General features: G+C 38.0%; 1 protein-coding gene across 1 annotated transcript in view; it reads left to right on the forward strand.

Moving 5' to 3' along the window:
- Positions 1-17,500, forward strand: part of LOC115221021 (ras-GEF domain-containing family member 1B) — an 89,816-nt gene that overhangs the window by 55,153 nt on the left and 17,163 nt on the right. Inside the window, exons 9-11 of the mRNA XM_029791237.2 lie at positions 9,800-9,865; positions 10,913-10,978; positions 12,338-12,430. Of these exons, the coding sequence (XP_029647097.1) occupies positions 9,800-9,865; positions 10,913-10,978; positions 12,338-12,430 (225 nt within the window). The remainder of the gene's footprint in view (positions 1-9,799; positions 9,866-10,912; positions 10,979-12,337; positions 12,431-17,500) is intronic.

Here is a 17,500-nt window from a genome sequence, read left to right on the forward strand (position 1 = left end):
GAAAGTGCCAATCCTAGCAGTTGAGGGAACCCGTGGAAGAGGTAGACCCAGAAAACCTGGGACGAGGTGGTGAAGCACGACCTTCGAACTTTAGGCCTCACTGAGGAAATGACCAGAGACCGAGACCTTTGGAAATATTCTGTACGTGAGAAGACCAGGCAGGACAAGTGAGCCCAGCCCACTTATGAATGCCTTTCCTCCCTTGGACACAAAGACCGGTTGAGGCAAGCGAAGTTGATATAGAACCTCATCCGACGACAGACACGCATCCCAACCCCCTGCTTGCAAAGACATGTTGGGGCAAGCGAAATCGAAATCGAATCGAAACCGAATTGAACCAGCCAGGATCCCTGGCCTGGTGGTACGTAAAAAGCACTATCCGACTCGGGGCCGTGGCACGTAAAATACTCCAATGCGACCGTACGACAGGCACCCATGCCAACCCCCTTTGCTTGTGAAGACATGTTGGGGCAAGCGAAATCGAAATCGAATTGAACCAGCCAGATCCCTGGTCTGGTGGTACGTAAAAAGCACTATCCGACTCGTGGCCGTGGCACGTAAAATACTCCAATGCGACCGTACGACAGGCACCCTTGCCACCCCCTTTGCTTGTGAAGACATGTTGGGGCAAGCGAAATCGAAATCGAAATCGAATTGAACCAGCCAGGATCCCTGGTCTGGTGGTACGTAAAAAGCACTATCCGACTCGTGGCCGACGCCAGCACCGCCTCGACTGGCTTCCGTGCCGGTGGCACGTAAAATACACCAATCTGACCGTGGCCGTTGCCAGCCCCGCCTGGCACCTGTGCAGGTGGCACGTAAAAAGCACCCACTACACTCACGGAGTGGTTGGCGTTAGGAAGGGCATCCAGCTGTAGAAACATTGCCAAATTAGACTGGAGCCTGGTGCAGCCTTCTGGCTTCCCAGAACCCCGGTCGAACCGTCCAACCCATGCTAGCATGGAGAACGGACGTTAAACGACGATGATGATGATGATGATGATGATGATATATGTATATATATATATATGTATATATATATATGTATATATATATATATGTATATATATATATATGTATATATATATATATGTATATATTATATATGTATATATATATATATGTAATATATATGTATATATATATATGTATATATATGTATGTGTATATATGTATGTGTATATATGTATGTGTATATATGTATGTGTATATATGTATGTGTATATATGTATATGTATATATGTATATGTATATATGTATATGTATGTATATATATGTGTGTGTGTATACATGCACACATGAGGAGGAGACCCCCTTCGATCGTGACTGACCATGGGATTGCACCTAGAAAGTTACCCTCCGAGATACAAGTCTGGGCAAGGTTGTTTGTGGAAGACCAGCAATCGCCCATGCATACCAGCCTCCCCTCTCCACACCACTGATGTTATCCAAGGGAAAGGTAAAGGGTCCTATACAGTTTAGCACCTGTGACGTCGCAACTCATTTCTACAGCTGAGTGAACTGGAGCAACGTGAAACAGTGTCTTGCTCAAGAACACAACACGCAGCCCGGGCTGGGAATCAAACTCACAACCCCACGATCGTAAGATCGACGCTCTAACCACTGAGCCATGCGCCTTCACATACACACATGTATGTGCATATAATAGTATAAAAGCTACTGGTTGTGCACACCTATGGAGAATTTCATATTCAAGAACCTCAGTAATTTCACAGACAGTGTGTATTCACTCACAAGGTATTAGTCAGCCCAAGGTTACAGTATATGATTCTTACCCACAGTGACATGCTGTGGAATTGAACCTCAAATCCTTTGGTCGAGAAGTGTAATTTTTAACCACAGTGTGTGAAGGCACATGGCTTAATGGTTAGGGCTGAATCTCCCTGAGAAGTATGTGAAGGGGTACACATGTCTGTAGAGTGCTCAGCCACTTCACGTTAATTTCATGAGCAAGCTGTTCAATTGATCGTATCATCTGAGACCCTTGTCGTTGTAATCGATGGAGTGCTCCTTTTAATTGTTTGGTAGAAGACACTTGCTCTAAGTGCCTGGCAGTGAGATTGTATCCATGACCACAGGGTTGTAAAGCAAGCTTCTTAACCACAACAGCCCTGGAAGTAGAAAGTTCTGAGTGGTTATAAATTACACTTCTCAACCACAGGATTTGGGGTTCAATTCTACTGCATGTCACTCTGGGCAAAAGTCATAACCTGTAACCTTGGGCTGACTAATGCCTTGTGAATGAATACATATGGCACTAACACACAAACATATGTGTACGAACAAACATGCATACACACAGAGAAAAAGATGTACATGTACATTCAGAGATACACATAAACACACACATACATAGACATACACATACATACAAGGGGGTATTGAAAAGTTCCTGGTTTTAAGGGTATCAAAAAAGGCCTGGTTGGAGGCCCAAACTTCCTTTCCAGACTTAGAAAAACTGAAGGACCGCTGCAATAAGTGTGTGAATCTGAGAAGGGAATATATTAAATAAAATCATAATTAACTGATCTTCCCATATTTTCTTTTACCCAAAGCCAGGAATTTTTCAGCACCTCCTCATACACACTGACAAACACACACGCAAAACACAGACATGCGTACATGCACACAGAAAGATCTGTTGAAGCAATTGAAGGAGCCGCTCTGGGTGGATATTGTTGAGAAATTGGCCTTGAGACATCTGTGAGTTAAAAAAAAAAATGAGAAATACAGGGGAAGGATGTGGGGAGTGACCTGATAGAGGGAGGGTGAAAGGGTGTGTTTTGAGAGACAGAGACAGAGAGAGTACAGTGAAAGATGAATCTATAGAGAGAAAAGGAAGGGATATAGGTGGAGAGTAAGTGTGTTTGGTTCAGGCTAGAGAGAGGGGGAGAATATGGAACATAGAAAGAGTGAGAAAGATAGAGAGGGTGGCTATATAGGGGAATAAAGTCTTAGAGAGAGACAGACGTGGAGAAAGAGAGAGAAAGGTAGTGTGTATGTACATGTACAAAATAAAAGAGATGACTTAGAGAGACAGATAAACAGAAAGAGAGAAGATAAACAATAAAAGAAAAAAAATGACTTGCAACTATAAATGTAAAGTAAACAAGAGATAAAGAATAAAATTTTAAAAATATATCAAACAGGAGAAAAATTAAAGAAACAACATTTGTTTCAATTATATAATAATAATAAATTAAATTTGCTTTTCGCTCCTCTTTCTTACATTACAGGATATTGGTGTGGTTTTTTGTTGGTTTATATGTTTGTTAAGTAAGAGAACTTAAGTGTAACCAAACCTTTGTTGCCACAAGATAGACTATATTTAGACTATATCAGTGTGTGTCTTGTGTTATGCACACATATATTACATATACACACCATGCCAGCACGAAAGGCAGACATTAAACGATGATGATGATGATACACCCATTCACACATATATATATATATATATATATGTTACATGGGCAATAGGGAAGGGTGTTTCAAACAACAATAATAGCAAGAAGATTACTGATGACTACTGCAATAACTACTATCAAATGTTAAGAAAAAAAAATAATAAGTCAGCAACATTCTGCTTCAAATCTTCAAATAATTTACTTGAGACAAAGCTAGGGCAAAGTAAAATGTTTATCTGCTGTTTCTCATGTGAACTAACTTACAATAATAATAATAATAATAATTCTTTCTACTATAGGCACAATGCCTGAAATTTTGTTGGGAGTGGAGCTAGTTGATGACAAGCAACTCAGTGCTTGACTGGTACTTGTATAGTTTATTGACCCAGGCAAAGTAGGCCTCAGCAGAATTTGAACCCAGAATGCCTAAACCTGGAAAAATACCGCTAAATATTTTATCCAGCTTGCTGACAATACTGTCAAAGTCAAGCTCAGTTGGATTTGAACTCAGAACATACAGAACCAGAAGAATTGCTGCTAAGTATTTTGTCCTACACTAACAATTCTAGAAGCTCAACACTTTCCTACATGTTGAAGTCATCTTAAATCCCCATTCTGCATTAATGAGTCACATACTGTTGCAACCATAATTTGATATTTAATAGAGATACAATTTATTTATTGCCTACAAGGGGCTAATCATAGAATAGACAAACAAAGACAGACGAAGGGATTAAGTCGATTACATCGACCCCAGTGCGTAACTGGTATTTATTTAATCAACCCTGAAAGGATGAAAGGCAAAGTCGACCTCAGCGGAATTTGAACTCAGAACATAGCGGCAGACGAAATACCTATTTCTTTATTACCCACAAGGGGCTAAACATAGAGGGGACAAACAAGGACAGACATAGGTATTAAGTCGATTACATCGACCCCAGTGCGTGACTGGTACTTAATTTATCAACCTCGAAGGGATGAAAGGCAAAGTCGACCTCGGCGGAATTTGAACTCATAACATACTGGCAGACGAAATGCCGCTAACCATTTTGCCTGGTACGATAACGATTCTGCCAGCTTGCTGCCTTAATAGAGATATTTAATAGAGATAATCCCATCCTTAATCTGTGGGATTGTATGTTGTAAATCATGTGACTGAGTCAGAATGATTTCATAAATCTTATGTCAGTTTGGTGATTTCATATTCTGTATCTTCCTTTCATCAGATAACGTTGGACATCTACATGTTCGTTAAGATTATCTAATATCCTCTGGTTAGTCATCCATTTAAACATACATGCATACATACACACACACACATGTATTTGTACGTACACAAATACATACACACACACACATAAATATCTATAATCATACATACACATACATGTGCAAATACATATACACATAAATACATAGATAGATATATATACACACATATACACATATAGATATACATACACATACATAGATATATACACACACAACCACACAGACACACACATAAATATCTATAATCACACATATATAGATACATATAATCATACATACACATACATGTGCAAATACATATAGACATAAACACGTATATACACACATATACACACATATACACATATACACAACCTATTACATTGTAATCATGATAAAATCATTATTAAAGACCACTGGTGAAATTAATTACTTTACTAATTACTAAGATTGAGTCATGAAAGTAATTACAACAAATACAGGAAAGGAAGAGGTGGGGCTGATGATGTGGAGTCAGAAGATGTCTTGACTCTTCCGTGGCTTTATTTATACTAAGATACTACTTATCGTATTCCGTTAATGTTTAATATAACCACAATTCTAAAATCTTGGTTATATTGAACAGGTAAGGGTTACTCTTTTACCTCTTTTGGTCACGTGACAGTGGCCAAGCTGGAGCACTGCCTTTAGTCGAGCAAATCAACCTCAGGACTTATTCTTTGTAAGCCTAGTACTTATTCTATTGGTCTCTTTTGCCGAACTGGTAAGTTACGGGCATGTAAACACACCAACATCAGTTGTCAAGCGATGGTGGGGGTAGACAAACAAGGGGACAAACACACACACACACACATGACAAGCTTCTTTCAGTTTCCATTTAACAAATCCACTCACAAGGCTTTGGTTGGGCCGAAGCTATAGTAGAAGACGCTTGCCCAAGGTGCCATACAGTGGGACTGAACCTGGAACCATGTGGTTGGTAAGCAACTACTTACCACACAGCCACTCCTGCGCTTATATATATGTATATATATGGCAGGTTTCTTTCAGTTTTCATTTACCAAATCCACTCGCATGGCTTTAGTTAACCTGGAGCTATATTAGGAGACATTTGCCCTAGATGCCATACAGTGGAACTGAACCCAAGACCACATAGTTAAGAAGAAAATCTCTAAACCACATAATTAACAAAATCTGAAATTAAGTCCAAAGATTAAATCAGATCACTGATGCTAACGAGGTAATAACATTGACACCACAACTTAATGTCAAGTTCTATGACACACATCATCGATAATCAGGTTTAACAGGTGTATCTGTATCTGAGAACAGGTGGCGTTAAGGTCTTTAAATAGGAATAACTGTAATGTGAGAGTGGCATAACTGTTTGTTGACCTTTATGTGAAAGGTCAGCACTTGATATTACATCATTGGAACAGTATTGTAAGGCCTTGGTAAAACCAATTCTTGATGGTTTGTTTCACAGACCAGTAAATAAGTACAATGAAGAGGCTCAGCTTACCAATATCACCAGCATATGTTGTTGTCATTATTGTTGTTGTTCTTTTTCTTGTTCTTGTTTAACTCCAGTTCGATCCTAATCATAGGGAATCCAGCTGTGACCATCCTCTCATGCTAAAGTTATCTAGAAATACATTTAATGTAATTCTGGATACCAACTTCTTTCTCCTGACCATAAGGGATCCAAATGTGACCATCCTGCCTTTGAACATGTATTTAGAATTACCTTGTCTAATGTAATGTTAAATACATCTATAAAGACAGGACAGTCACAATTGGATTTCCTACATAATTCTAGATACTACAAACTCTCTTTTTTCCTCCTCCTCCTCATAAAGATTCCTACTGTGGCTATCCTGCCTTTGTAGAGATATCTAGAATTACATTACCTAATGTAAATACTACATACTTCTTATAAGGACAGGATGGTCACATTTGGATTCTTTATGTAATCATAGATACTGCATACCCTCTTTTCTTTCTCCTCCTTACCCTGGTTCATCTCTGCAATTACCCTCTCTTTTACCTACACTGTAGGTCATGTTAGGGCAACATCGAGCAGTCAAGACCCCTTTCTATTTCCCAAGACAAAGGAAACTGCAGTAGTGCACCCAATAAAATGGATGACAAATGAGCTGAAATATCTGGCTCAGTCTAAACATCTTACTCAGGTCACAACTTCCGACTTAACTAATTTCATGTTGCTGTGCTGGAGAGCCATCACCTACATTACTGAGTGGCCTAAGATACCTCTAATGTCACAGTGAAAGGGACCAAAATATATACAGAGCTACTTCACTGCCTGATGAGAACTTCAACTCCTGCATTCAAAGACTGGGTATGGGAGCACCCTCATCAAATAAGTGTTTAGCCCAAGCATATTCAGGATTGCTAAATTAAAGTACAACTTGTATAAACTGCTGTCCGTTTATTTGATTCCACCATTTTCACACACATCCATCTACACTCACTGACACAATTCTGTTTAATCAATAACAATTTATTGACTTATTCTTCAGTTCTTGAGCTAACATATGCTACAATTTATTTAGTCAACCAACAACATTGATACTCTAAACTCCATCCAACAGAATCATCACTAACACCTTATCCACAGTTACTAATATATGACCTGCTCAAATTACCCCCAAGGTCAGCTTTGCCTTTCATTCCTTCAGGGTCAATAAAATAAGTACCAGTTGTATACTGAGGTTGATGTAATCGACTTACTCCCTCCCGTGAAATTGCTGGCCTTGTGCCAAAAATTAGAAATCACTATATGACCATACTTAATTTTACAACCTATATGTTTCTCTTTAAAATCTCTACAACATACCAATCCTTCTACCACTTTCTCCCATTCCCACTGTCTCACACACTTCTTTACTCCCCCTCTCTCCCCCTCTTTCTCCCGACTTTCTCTTTCCTCTACCTCTCCTTTTTCTATTCTTCCCCCTCGTTTCCTGCCCCTCTCTCTCTCTCCTTCCTCTGTCTCTTCTTTCCTCCCCCATCTCTCTTATTCTCTTTTTCTCCTTCATTTCCTCTCCATATTCTTCCATTTTCTCTTTGTTTCCTTTCTCTCTCTCTTGTCTCTCCCTCTCTCTCTCTCTCTTGTCTTTCCCTCTCTTGTCTTTCCTTCTCTTGTCTTACCATCTCTCTCTTGTCTCTCCCTATCTCCCCCTCTCTCTCTCTTGTATCTCCCTCTCTCCCCCTCTCTCTCTCTTGTCTCTCCCTCTCTATTGTCTCTCTCTCCCTCTCTCGTCTCTCCCTCTCTCATTCTCTAATTAGATTTTCAGTCAGGAATATGTACTTTTTTCATTATTGTTATTCTTTTTTCCCCTTTTAATGAGTTCATAAAACTGTTGTTTATCATCATCATCATCATCATCGTCAAATGTTTAATTTTAAACCTATTTCCCCATTTTCAACAAATGGTTTTAATCATTCGCTTTACGTCTCTTACTTTTTCATCTTTTATTTGTTTCCTTTTTTTACTATCTGTTATGTGTGTGTGTGTGTATGAATATATATTTGTGCATGTGTATGTATGTGTGTATATATGTGTGTATATATGTGTGTGCGTATGTGTGTCTATATATGTGTGTGTATATATATATATATATGTGTGTGTGTATGTATGTATGTACATGTGTGTGTGTGTGTGTATGTAATGTATGTTTGTGTATATGGGAGTATGCATGTATACAACCTCTGATAGGGGAAGGGTGCGTGTTTAAAAGCCAGCTGTCAACCATGTAAACTGTGTGGCTGAGTAGCATGTACCATGCTCTCACTAATTGTTATAGGTGCCTGTGTAATCACAGCTGACTTAGACACCCTCTCTCCTTTGAACCAATGACACCTCCAGGATGTGACAGAGAGAGAGAGAGAGCTGTACCAGCACTCAGCTGGTACTCATTTTTAGCTAAGTAGACTGGCGTAACATGAAATATCTTGTTCAAGGGCACAGTGTCTGCCTGATTCAGATTGAACCCATGATGTTTTGATTGAGACCCAGACACCGTGATTACTTACCCATGCATCTTCACACACTCACATACACTTACATATTTGCTTAAATATATATGTATGCATATGTATACATACATGCATTTATGTCTGTGTGTGCATGTGTATATATTATATATATATATATTTATATATATATATATATTAGGTTGAGGGAAAAGTTTGTGTGTCATGTTAAAATAATGATTTTTTTTATGCAAGAATTTATTAAAAAACAACAACAACTATTCTTCAAAATGAAGGGCATCATGTTCCACGACCTAGATCTTTACATTTCCCCAGAAAATAGAATGGTACTTTCCTGCAGGTTGACAATGCAAGTTTTATTTCCAACTTCTTTCAGTCTTTTAGATAGGATTTTGGGTGTGGTGCCAAGTTCACCAATTACTGCAGGAATAATTGTTGTCTTGGTCTTCCACAGTCTCTTCAGCACTCTGGCTCAATCCCAATATTTCTCATTTCTTCAAGGGAATTGCAAAAATCTTTAACTTTATAACCATATCTGGTCTTCTTGTTCAGTAGAATGGTCACCTTTATGGAGAAGTCCTACAAGATCTTGTAATTCTAATTTTCTATCACAGCATCTGGTTCCTGTTTATACCACTTTTCTGTTATTTAGAAGCTGAGGTTGACTTAGCCTTTCATCCTTTTGCAGTCGATAAAATAAGTAACAGTTGAACACTGGGGTCAACGTAATCAGCTTACCATTTCCCCCTAATCTGCTGGCCTTGTGCCAAAATTTAAAACTATTATTATTATTATTATTATTATATGAAAACTCACAGCTTATTTTGCTGGGTATGATGAAAAGTGTCAGCTGTCCACAGCCAGCAGACTAAGGTGGCACTTGTTTATTCAAGAACCCTGCAACGAATTCTTGCAATTCCAAGCAATGCTGATTTTTGTAGGTGTTCTACCCTCATACTTGCACCGATCTTTATTTTTATTATTATTATTAATTATTATTATTATCATTATTATTATTATTACCCTCCATTTATAAACTTTATTACTATTGCTGTTGTTATTATCTTCATTTATAAACTATATCAATTTTCTCTTTTGACCAGACCGACATTATAGACGTTTGTCCTGACCCATTAACATTGGCGCAACAACTGACTAACATTGAATTGGTAAGTATTTTTTTTTTCCAGCATACACATAAATATTGACATAAATACTGGCACTTTCTTTGTGTCTGAAGATCATGCAAAAGAGTTGAACACCCTCAAGTGGCTCTGTAAACCGATCCTTGATGCTGCAGTACTTTTCTTCCTGCCTGCACTTGTTAGTTCTAAAGTGGGAGTCAGTCTGCGCAATCCGATACCACACTTAAGACTTTAGAGCTCTGAACACAGTGGCTCAGCAAGCTAAGACAGCTGTGGAAAGCAGCAAGCTGCAGGCTTTACATTCAAGTGGTCTTCTCTTAGTTGAATTGGTGTTCAGGGTTGGAGAACTCCACCTAGCCTGGAGATGCAGGAAGAGTGTCAAAGAGGGCACCTGACCACTTGAAGGACTCCACTCCTTTATTTGCTGTTGAGGTTGTCTCTTTTTCTTTTTTCAAGGCAGTCACGAGGCAGTGAGGGTTTGTAGTGGAGTTTCTTCTATAACACGACACCACTACTGGATGCAGTCATACCCAGGACTTACCAATATAAATATTGCAGAAACATCACACCAACATGTTTTATTAAGTATTAAAATACTAATCTCACAAGGGCACATAACTCTATTTAATTCAGTATGCTGGGTTGACAATGGGCATGACAATTTTTCCTCTTTTAGTAAGATTAATCCTTTTGATACCAAAACCCCTAATACAGGATTCTAGTTATATGAAACAAAACAAAATCTACAAGGTTTAAAGTGTTTGTCATTCATTTGTTTATTCAATTTACATCTGTTTTTCCATGCTAGCATGGGGTAGATGGAGACTTATTGTAAGGTAGTATTTTACAGCCTGATGTCATTCTTGTCAGCAATTAACAGAAAATTTTGATGGAAGGTTTTAATTTAATTCTCTTCAAAAAATAATAAGTTTGCTTTGTAGATCAAGAGGCAGTTTTGAATGGGTCGGTATCAAAAGGTTTAGCAGGAAGTTAAGGGTTAGAGACAAAAATTAACCTTTTATTTTTTGTGTGAATTCATTTTACCAATTTTTTAATCTCTGTAATTTTCAGGATCGTTTTTCCCATATCGGAGCTGAAGAGTTTGTTTGTGCATGTGTTAAAGATAGTATCAATGGTGTAAGTATTATTTTGCTAGTTTATTCATCATTTCACAATAATTGTCTTAATTTATTGATCTGCAGATGTTGGGAGAATCTTCTGGTAAATTTCCTTTCACGCTCCTTCATCTCCTAAACATAAAGCCACCTTCCTCAAGGCTCAAAGCCTTGCAAGCTGCACGGTAACCTCACTAGTATTGGTGACACAATAAAAAAGCACTTTGTACACTCTGTAAAGTGGTTGGCATTAGGAAGGACATCCAGCCATAGAAACCATACCAAAGTAGACAGTGGAGCTGGTCCAAGGACCTTTCAAACTCTCCAATCCATGTCAAAATGGAACAAATACATTAAATGATAATGATAATCAAAGAAGTAATGCCAATATAATTCTTGGTGTTGTTGGTTCAGACTTTAATACAGAGCTTTCAAAATACAGTTACCATTAAGGAGACAATTACGTAAGGTGATTCTGTTACAAGTAGAAGAAACTAGAATAATGTTCTTTCCATTGTTATTTAAAAGGTTTCTGAAATTAAAATGGTTATTGAAGCTAGCAAAACTTAAAACAAGAATAGCTTTCCTTAATTGCATTTCTGTTAAAGAACTTATGACATCAATGATAGATCAGAAAATGAAAATAGATTAAGTTGAAGTGTACAGACATAACAATATTTATTTATACTTATAATCTAGAAAGAACATTTGTTGTAAGCTTCTCCAAATGTATTTAACTTTTAAATCAAACAAGATCTATGGTGTTTAAATTTCAGTAGTTGATCTTTGGTTATGTACATAAATTTTTATTTTATTCTACACTATAAACACTAAATTTATTTTAAGATGGCAATGGAATGGATAAATGCCCTGAGTTGAAGATCTCTGCAGACAAGCTCTAAAAGTCTTACTTTGTAAGACAAGAATACAGGATTCTCTCAACCTGACATGGTGTCTGCTTGTTTGCCTATCATTTTACAAAGTGTACTGGATGTGTCTTTTCATAGCACAGGCACTAGAGAGGTCGTCATGTCTGTGAAAAGACTACAAATTCCCCTCACCTCTAGTTGACTCCAATTCATTGCTAAACACTTTGCAGAATGTATACTGTATGCATTTTGTCATGGCACCATCACTTGAGAGGCCGTCATGTCTTCAACATAGTTACAGAATCTTCTAAACATCTAAATCAAGTTGGTCACTAGCCACTTTACAGAGTGTGCTTGTTGGTGTTTGTCCTAGCTCCAACATAAAATCTTGCTCTATTCATACAATATACACATGCATGTATGTATGTTCACACAGACAGTGCTCTATTATGACATCTATATTTTTGTTAACTCAACTATTTTACAAAGCTTTGTTTTTGCTTATTTCACAGAACTGTACTGGCACCAGCCCCACTTCCCATTTGGAAACCTACATACAATGGTTCAATCGACTGAGCTATTTTGTGGCCACAGAAATTTGTTCGGTAAGTCTCTCATCTGCCTTCTTCTGAATCTTGTTCATGTTTCACCAGAACTCGGCTTTGAAACTTAGATTTTAACTAGTACACAAATTAACCATATACACGCACACACACACAGAGTGCAGCCTGTGGAATGGTTAGTGTTAGGAAACACAGACAGCAAAGCATGGTGCAATCTTCTGCTGAGCCAGCTACTGTCAAACTGTCCAACCCATACCAGCATGGAAAGCAGACATTAAATGATGATGACGACATATATATATATATATTTTTACATATATGTATATATATATATATGTGTGTGTGTGTGTGTATGTATATATGTGCGTGTGTGTATATATATATGTGTGTGTGTGTGTGTGTGTGTGTGTGTGTGTGTGTGTGTGTGTGTGTGTGTGTGTGTGTGTCCCCACCATTGCTTGACAACTGATACCGGTGTGTTTACGTCCCCGTAACTTAGCGGTTCGGCAAAAGAGACCTATAGAATAAGTACTAGGCTTATAAAAATATGTCCTGGGGACACTTTGCTCGACTAAAAAGGCGATGCTCCAGCATGGCCGCAGTCAGATGACTGAAACAAGTAAAAGAGTAAATGCTATCTATTTATCTATCTATATATATATATATATATATATATATATATATATGTGTGTGTGACCAATCTAAGATATAAACTACAGTGTTGAATTTAGATCTACTTGTTTTAACGTGACTCCTTATACAGCACACACCCTATCATAAGTTATTACACCTGTGCAGAGTGCTGCTCTATAGGAATGGTACAGCGTTGGTCTGCAGGAATGGTACAGCATTGGTCTGCAGGAATGGTACAGCGTTGGTCTGCAGGAATGGTACAGCGTTAGTCTGCAAGAATGGTAGAATGTTCATCTAAATAAATGCTGTGTAGTATTTAGTTACATCCCTGTGTATTCTTAGCTTAAATTTCGTAATGGTGTGTTGAGGGAATCAGTAAGATAGATAGATGTCTGAGAAACAATTTCTTTATAATTTTGATTGTAATTAAAATTGTCTAAATTCTTCAATTATTTTAATCTTTGATTAATATTTCAAGAGTTAATTAAAATGAAATTGATACTGTATTAACATAGATACCCCCTCTCTGCATCTCTATCTATCGATCTATCTATCTGTCTATCTGTCTGCCTTCATCTCTTTCTATCTATCTGTCTATATCTCTATTACTCTATCTTTCTCCGTATTTCTTTCTCTCTCTCTCTGTATATCTGTCTGTCTCTCTCTCTCTCTCTCTCTCTCTCTCTATCTATCTATCTATCTATCTGTATCTTTCTATCTATCTTGCATTATATATTCATATCTGTCTATATCTCTATCTTTCTCTCTTTTTCTCCCACTCTCTCTATCTGTCTCTCTCTCTCTATCTCTCCCTCTCTACCCCCTTTCTCTCTCACCCTATCAATCATTTAGTCAGCTCCATGAACGTGATCTTATCACTTCTGACGTGGATACTGATCCACAATTGACGTCAGCGAAGGCAGAAACAGACTCAGTTTTGTGGCTGATTGCTGTCATAGATTAGGGTACAGTGCAAACACACGCACACACACATACACACACGCCTATATATATACATATATATATGCACATGTATACATACAAAGCCTGTATATGTATGACCATATAAAGATATACACCCAGATACGGATGTATATTATATGATACACATTTTGTTTTGTATGCTTAGATATAAAATATGCACATACACACACACACACATATACATCCATCCATCCATACATATGTACATACATACACATACATGTGGCCATACTCATAAATACACATGAGCTCAAACATCACACACACCTTCCTGCACATGTGACTACATACATGCACACATACATACATACATATATATGTATGTATATGTAAAAAAATACAAACTGGGACAAGAACGCAAAACATTTAGAAGATGATACGAAAAACACAGACGGGTCATTCGAAGCCTCTAATCTTCAGTCAAAAACCAGATCATCCTCGCAATTTCGGCTGATTAATCTTGAGATTGCTCCGATCTGGCCAGCCCCAAAGGAAAATCGAAGCCAAGCGCATTAGATTCCTTGGAAGAAAGCTTCAAATGTGTATGCAAGACCATACATCTACACATATAACTACTCATCAGGTGTCACACATGCATATCCACTTGTGACCTTACATACACGCAAACATACCCACTTACATGACTCTACACATGCACACACACACCCCTTCCTATCGTATATATGCATCCACACACACACATACACATGCCCACATATGTAACTCCACCACACACACATACACAATCTTCCAGTATTCTCTACTGAAATATTAATTAAGCTAGTTACTATTTTAATTAACTAAGCAGCACTCCGTAAGTTATGACAATTGTCCTGGTTGATCTGATTGATGGAACAGCCTGCTCGTGAAATTAACATGCAATTGGCTGAGTACTCCACAGACACATGTACCCTTAATATAGTTCTTAGGTAGATTCAGCATGGAACCAAATATGACAAGGCTGGCCCCTTTGCAATTATTTCTTTACTACCTATAAGGGGCTACACACAGAGGGGACAAACAAGGACAGACAAACGGATTAAGTCGATTATATCGACCCCAGTGTGTAACTGGTACTTAATTTATCGACCCCAAAAGGATGAAAGGCAAAGTCGACCTCGGCGGAATTTGAACTCAGAATGTAGCGGCAGACGAAATACCACTAAGCATTTTGCCCGGCGCCCCAACGATTCTTCCTGTTCGCCGCCTTTGTAATTACTGGTACAGCTCACTTTTGCCAGCTGAGTAGACTGAAGCAACATGAATTGGACACAGTGTGTCGCTGGGAATTGAACTCACGACCTTACGATCATAAGGCAAATACCCCAACCTAATCTTTATATTTCTCCAGCCAACCTTCAGTTCATGTCTTTTGCAAGGCATTACACTGTCGTTTCTGTTTGCTCTGTGTTTAGATTAAGGCTGTGAGTGTGTATGTACATACAAGCATGTGTGTGTGTGTATGTGTGTACGTGTTTTGTGAATGTGTGTGTATATGTTTATCTGTGTGTTTGTGTCTATTTATGTGTTTTTGTGGCTGAGTGTGCAGTTGTGTTCAAGTTTGTGTTGATGTGTGTATATATGTCTCTCTGTGTGTGTGTGTGTGTTTGTGTGTTTATGTTTATTGGTGTGTCTGTTCATGTGTGTGTGTGTGCAGAAACAAAATATTCAGTTTGCATATTGATGTCTGTTATTAGTTTATTGAAAGTGACTTTCATAATCTCACACACACATACACACACACACACACACACACACACACACACACAGACATTCACTCACATATAATCATACATGCAATTAAACACATACATACAATTACACACGCATATATTCAACCACAAGCACACAATTATACACATACATACACAAACACACACACACAAATACACACACGCATATATATATATACGAGTAATCCCACATATACAATCAGACATGCTTACACATACCCACAATTCACACACACACACACACACACAGTCACACACATACACAAACCCATGATCACACGGACACACACACACACACCTACTCACACGGACACACACACACACACCACACACACACACACAGAGTCTTTGATAACAAATAACCTCATTATTTTCATGAGTTTCTGGTATTCCCTAACTTTTTTAGGAACCACCATTTTATCTCGTTTAACCTCAACGTCTGGAAGTTGCGGTCGTTACCATCAGCTGACACTCTACCATATTCTGTTTATCATTAATTAATTGAGCAGCCAACACTCACAGTCCATGTCTGTCGTTATTTCTATAACTAACGCATGCAGTTATTTTATTTGTCCTCATTATTTCAAGAAATTAAGGCAATCAGCTGACGGAATCATTAACTCGTCACGCAAATTGCTTAGCAGCAGTTCTTCTGGCTTTACGTTCTGAGTTCAAATGCTGCCAAGGTTGACTTTGTCTTTCATATTTTCTGGGACCGTTGAGCGCTGGTGAGGTTGATGGAACTGATTAGCCCCTTCCCTCAAAATTTCAGGCTTTGTGCTTAAAGTAGTGAAGGATTATCTCAAGAAATCCTCTAGAAATACAAATCACATTTTGAAAGTCCTCTGTTTCCTATGTCAAAGGTCTTCTTTTATTTATTTTGCTTGTTTCTGTTGTTGGATTCTTGCCATGCTGGAGCACCACCTTGAAGGGTTTTAGTCCAACAAATTGACCCCAGGACTTATTTTTTTAAAGTATAGTATATATTCTATAAGTCTCTTTTGCTAAATTACTAAGTCATGGGGGTCTTGTACAAACCAACATGGTTGTGAAATAATGGTGGACACACACACACACACATAATGGGCTTTCATACAGTTTCCATCTTCCAAATTCAGTCACAAAGCATTGGTCAGCCTGAGGCTAGAGTAGAAGACATTTGCCCAAGGTCCACACAGTGAGATTGAACCCAAAACCACATTGTTGGAAAATGAGTTTCTTAACCACACGGCCATGGTGGCTACACCTCAAGTCTATTTTTAAATCATAAATTTCTGACATAAACACAAGACCAAAAATTTGTTGGAAGGGGTCAGTTGATTGTATCATCCCCAGTTCTTGACTGGTTGTTTAGTTTACCGGACCCAGAAAGATGGAAGGTAAATTTGGCTTCAGCTGAGATTGAACTCAGAATGTAAAGATTTGTAACAAATACTGCAAGATATCTCATCTGACACTCTGGTGCTTCTGGCAATCGCCTACCTCAATTTATTTCAAAATAATAACATTAACACAGATTTCCTCTCATTTATTTCTATGGATTATTTTTTTATTTTCATATTTGTTTGTTAAACATTTTTTTTTTTGTTACCATATTTCTGTTGAAATGGTATGAGATCTTGCTGAGGTCATCTTCATCTTTCATTCTTTTGACATCAATAATTTTAAGTCCCGGTCAAGTTGTGGTGGGGTTGATGTAATCGGCTGACCCCTTTCCCCTAAAACAAAATTGCTGGCCATGAGCCAAAATTGGAACCAATTA

This window comes from Octopus sinensis, linkage group LG17, assembly GCF_006345805.1.
Source record: "Octopus sinensis linkage group LG17, ASM634580v1, whole genome shotgun sequence".
NCBI classification, from domain to species: Eukaryota; Metazoa; Mollusca; class Cephalopoda; order Octopoda; family Octopodidae; genus Octopus; species Octopus sinensis.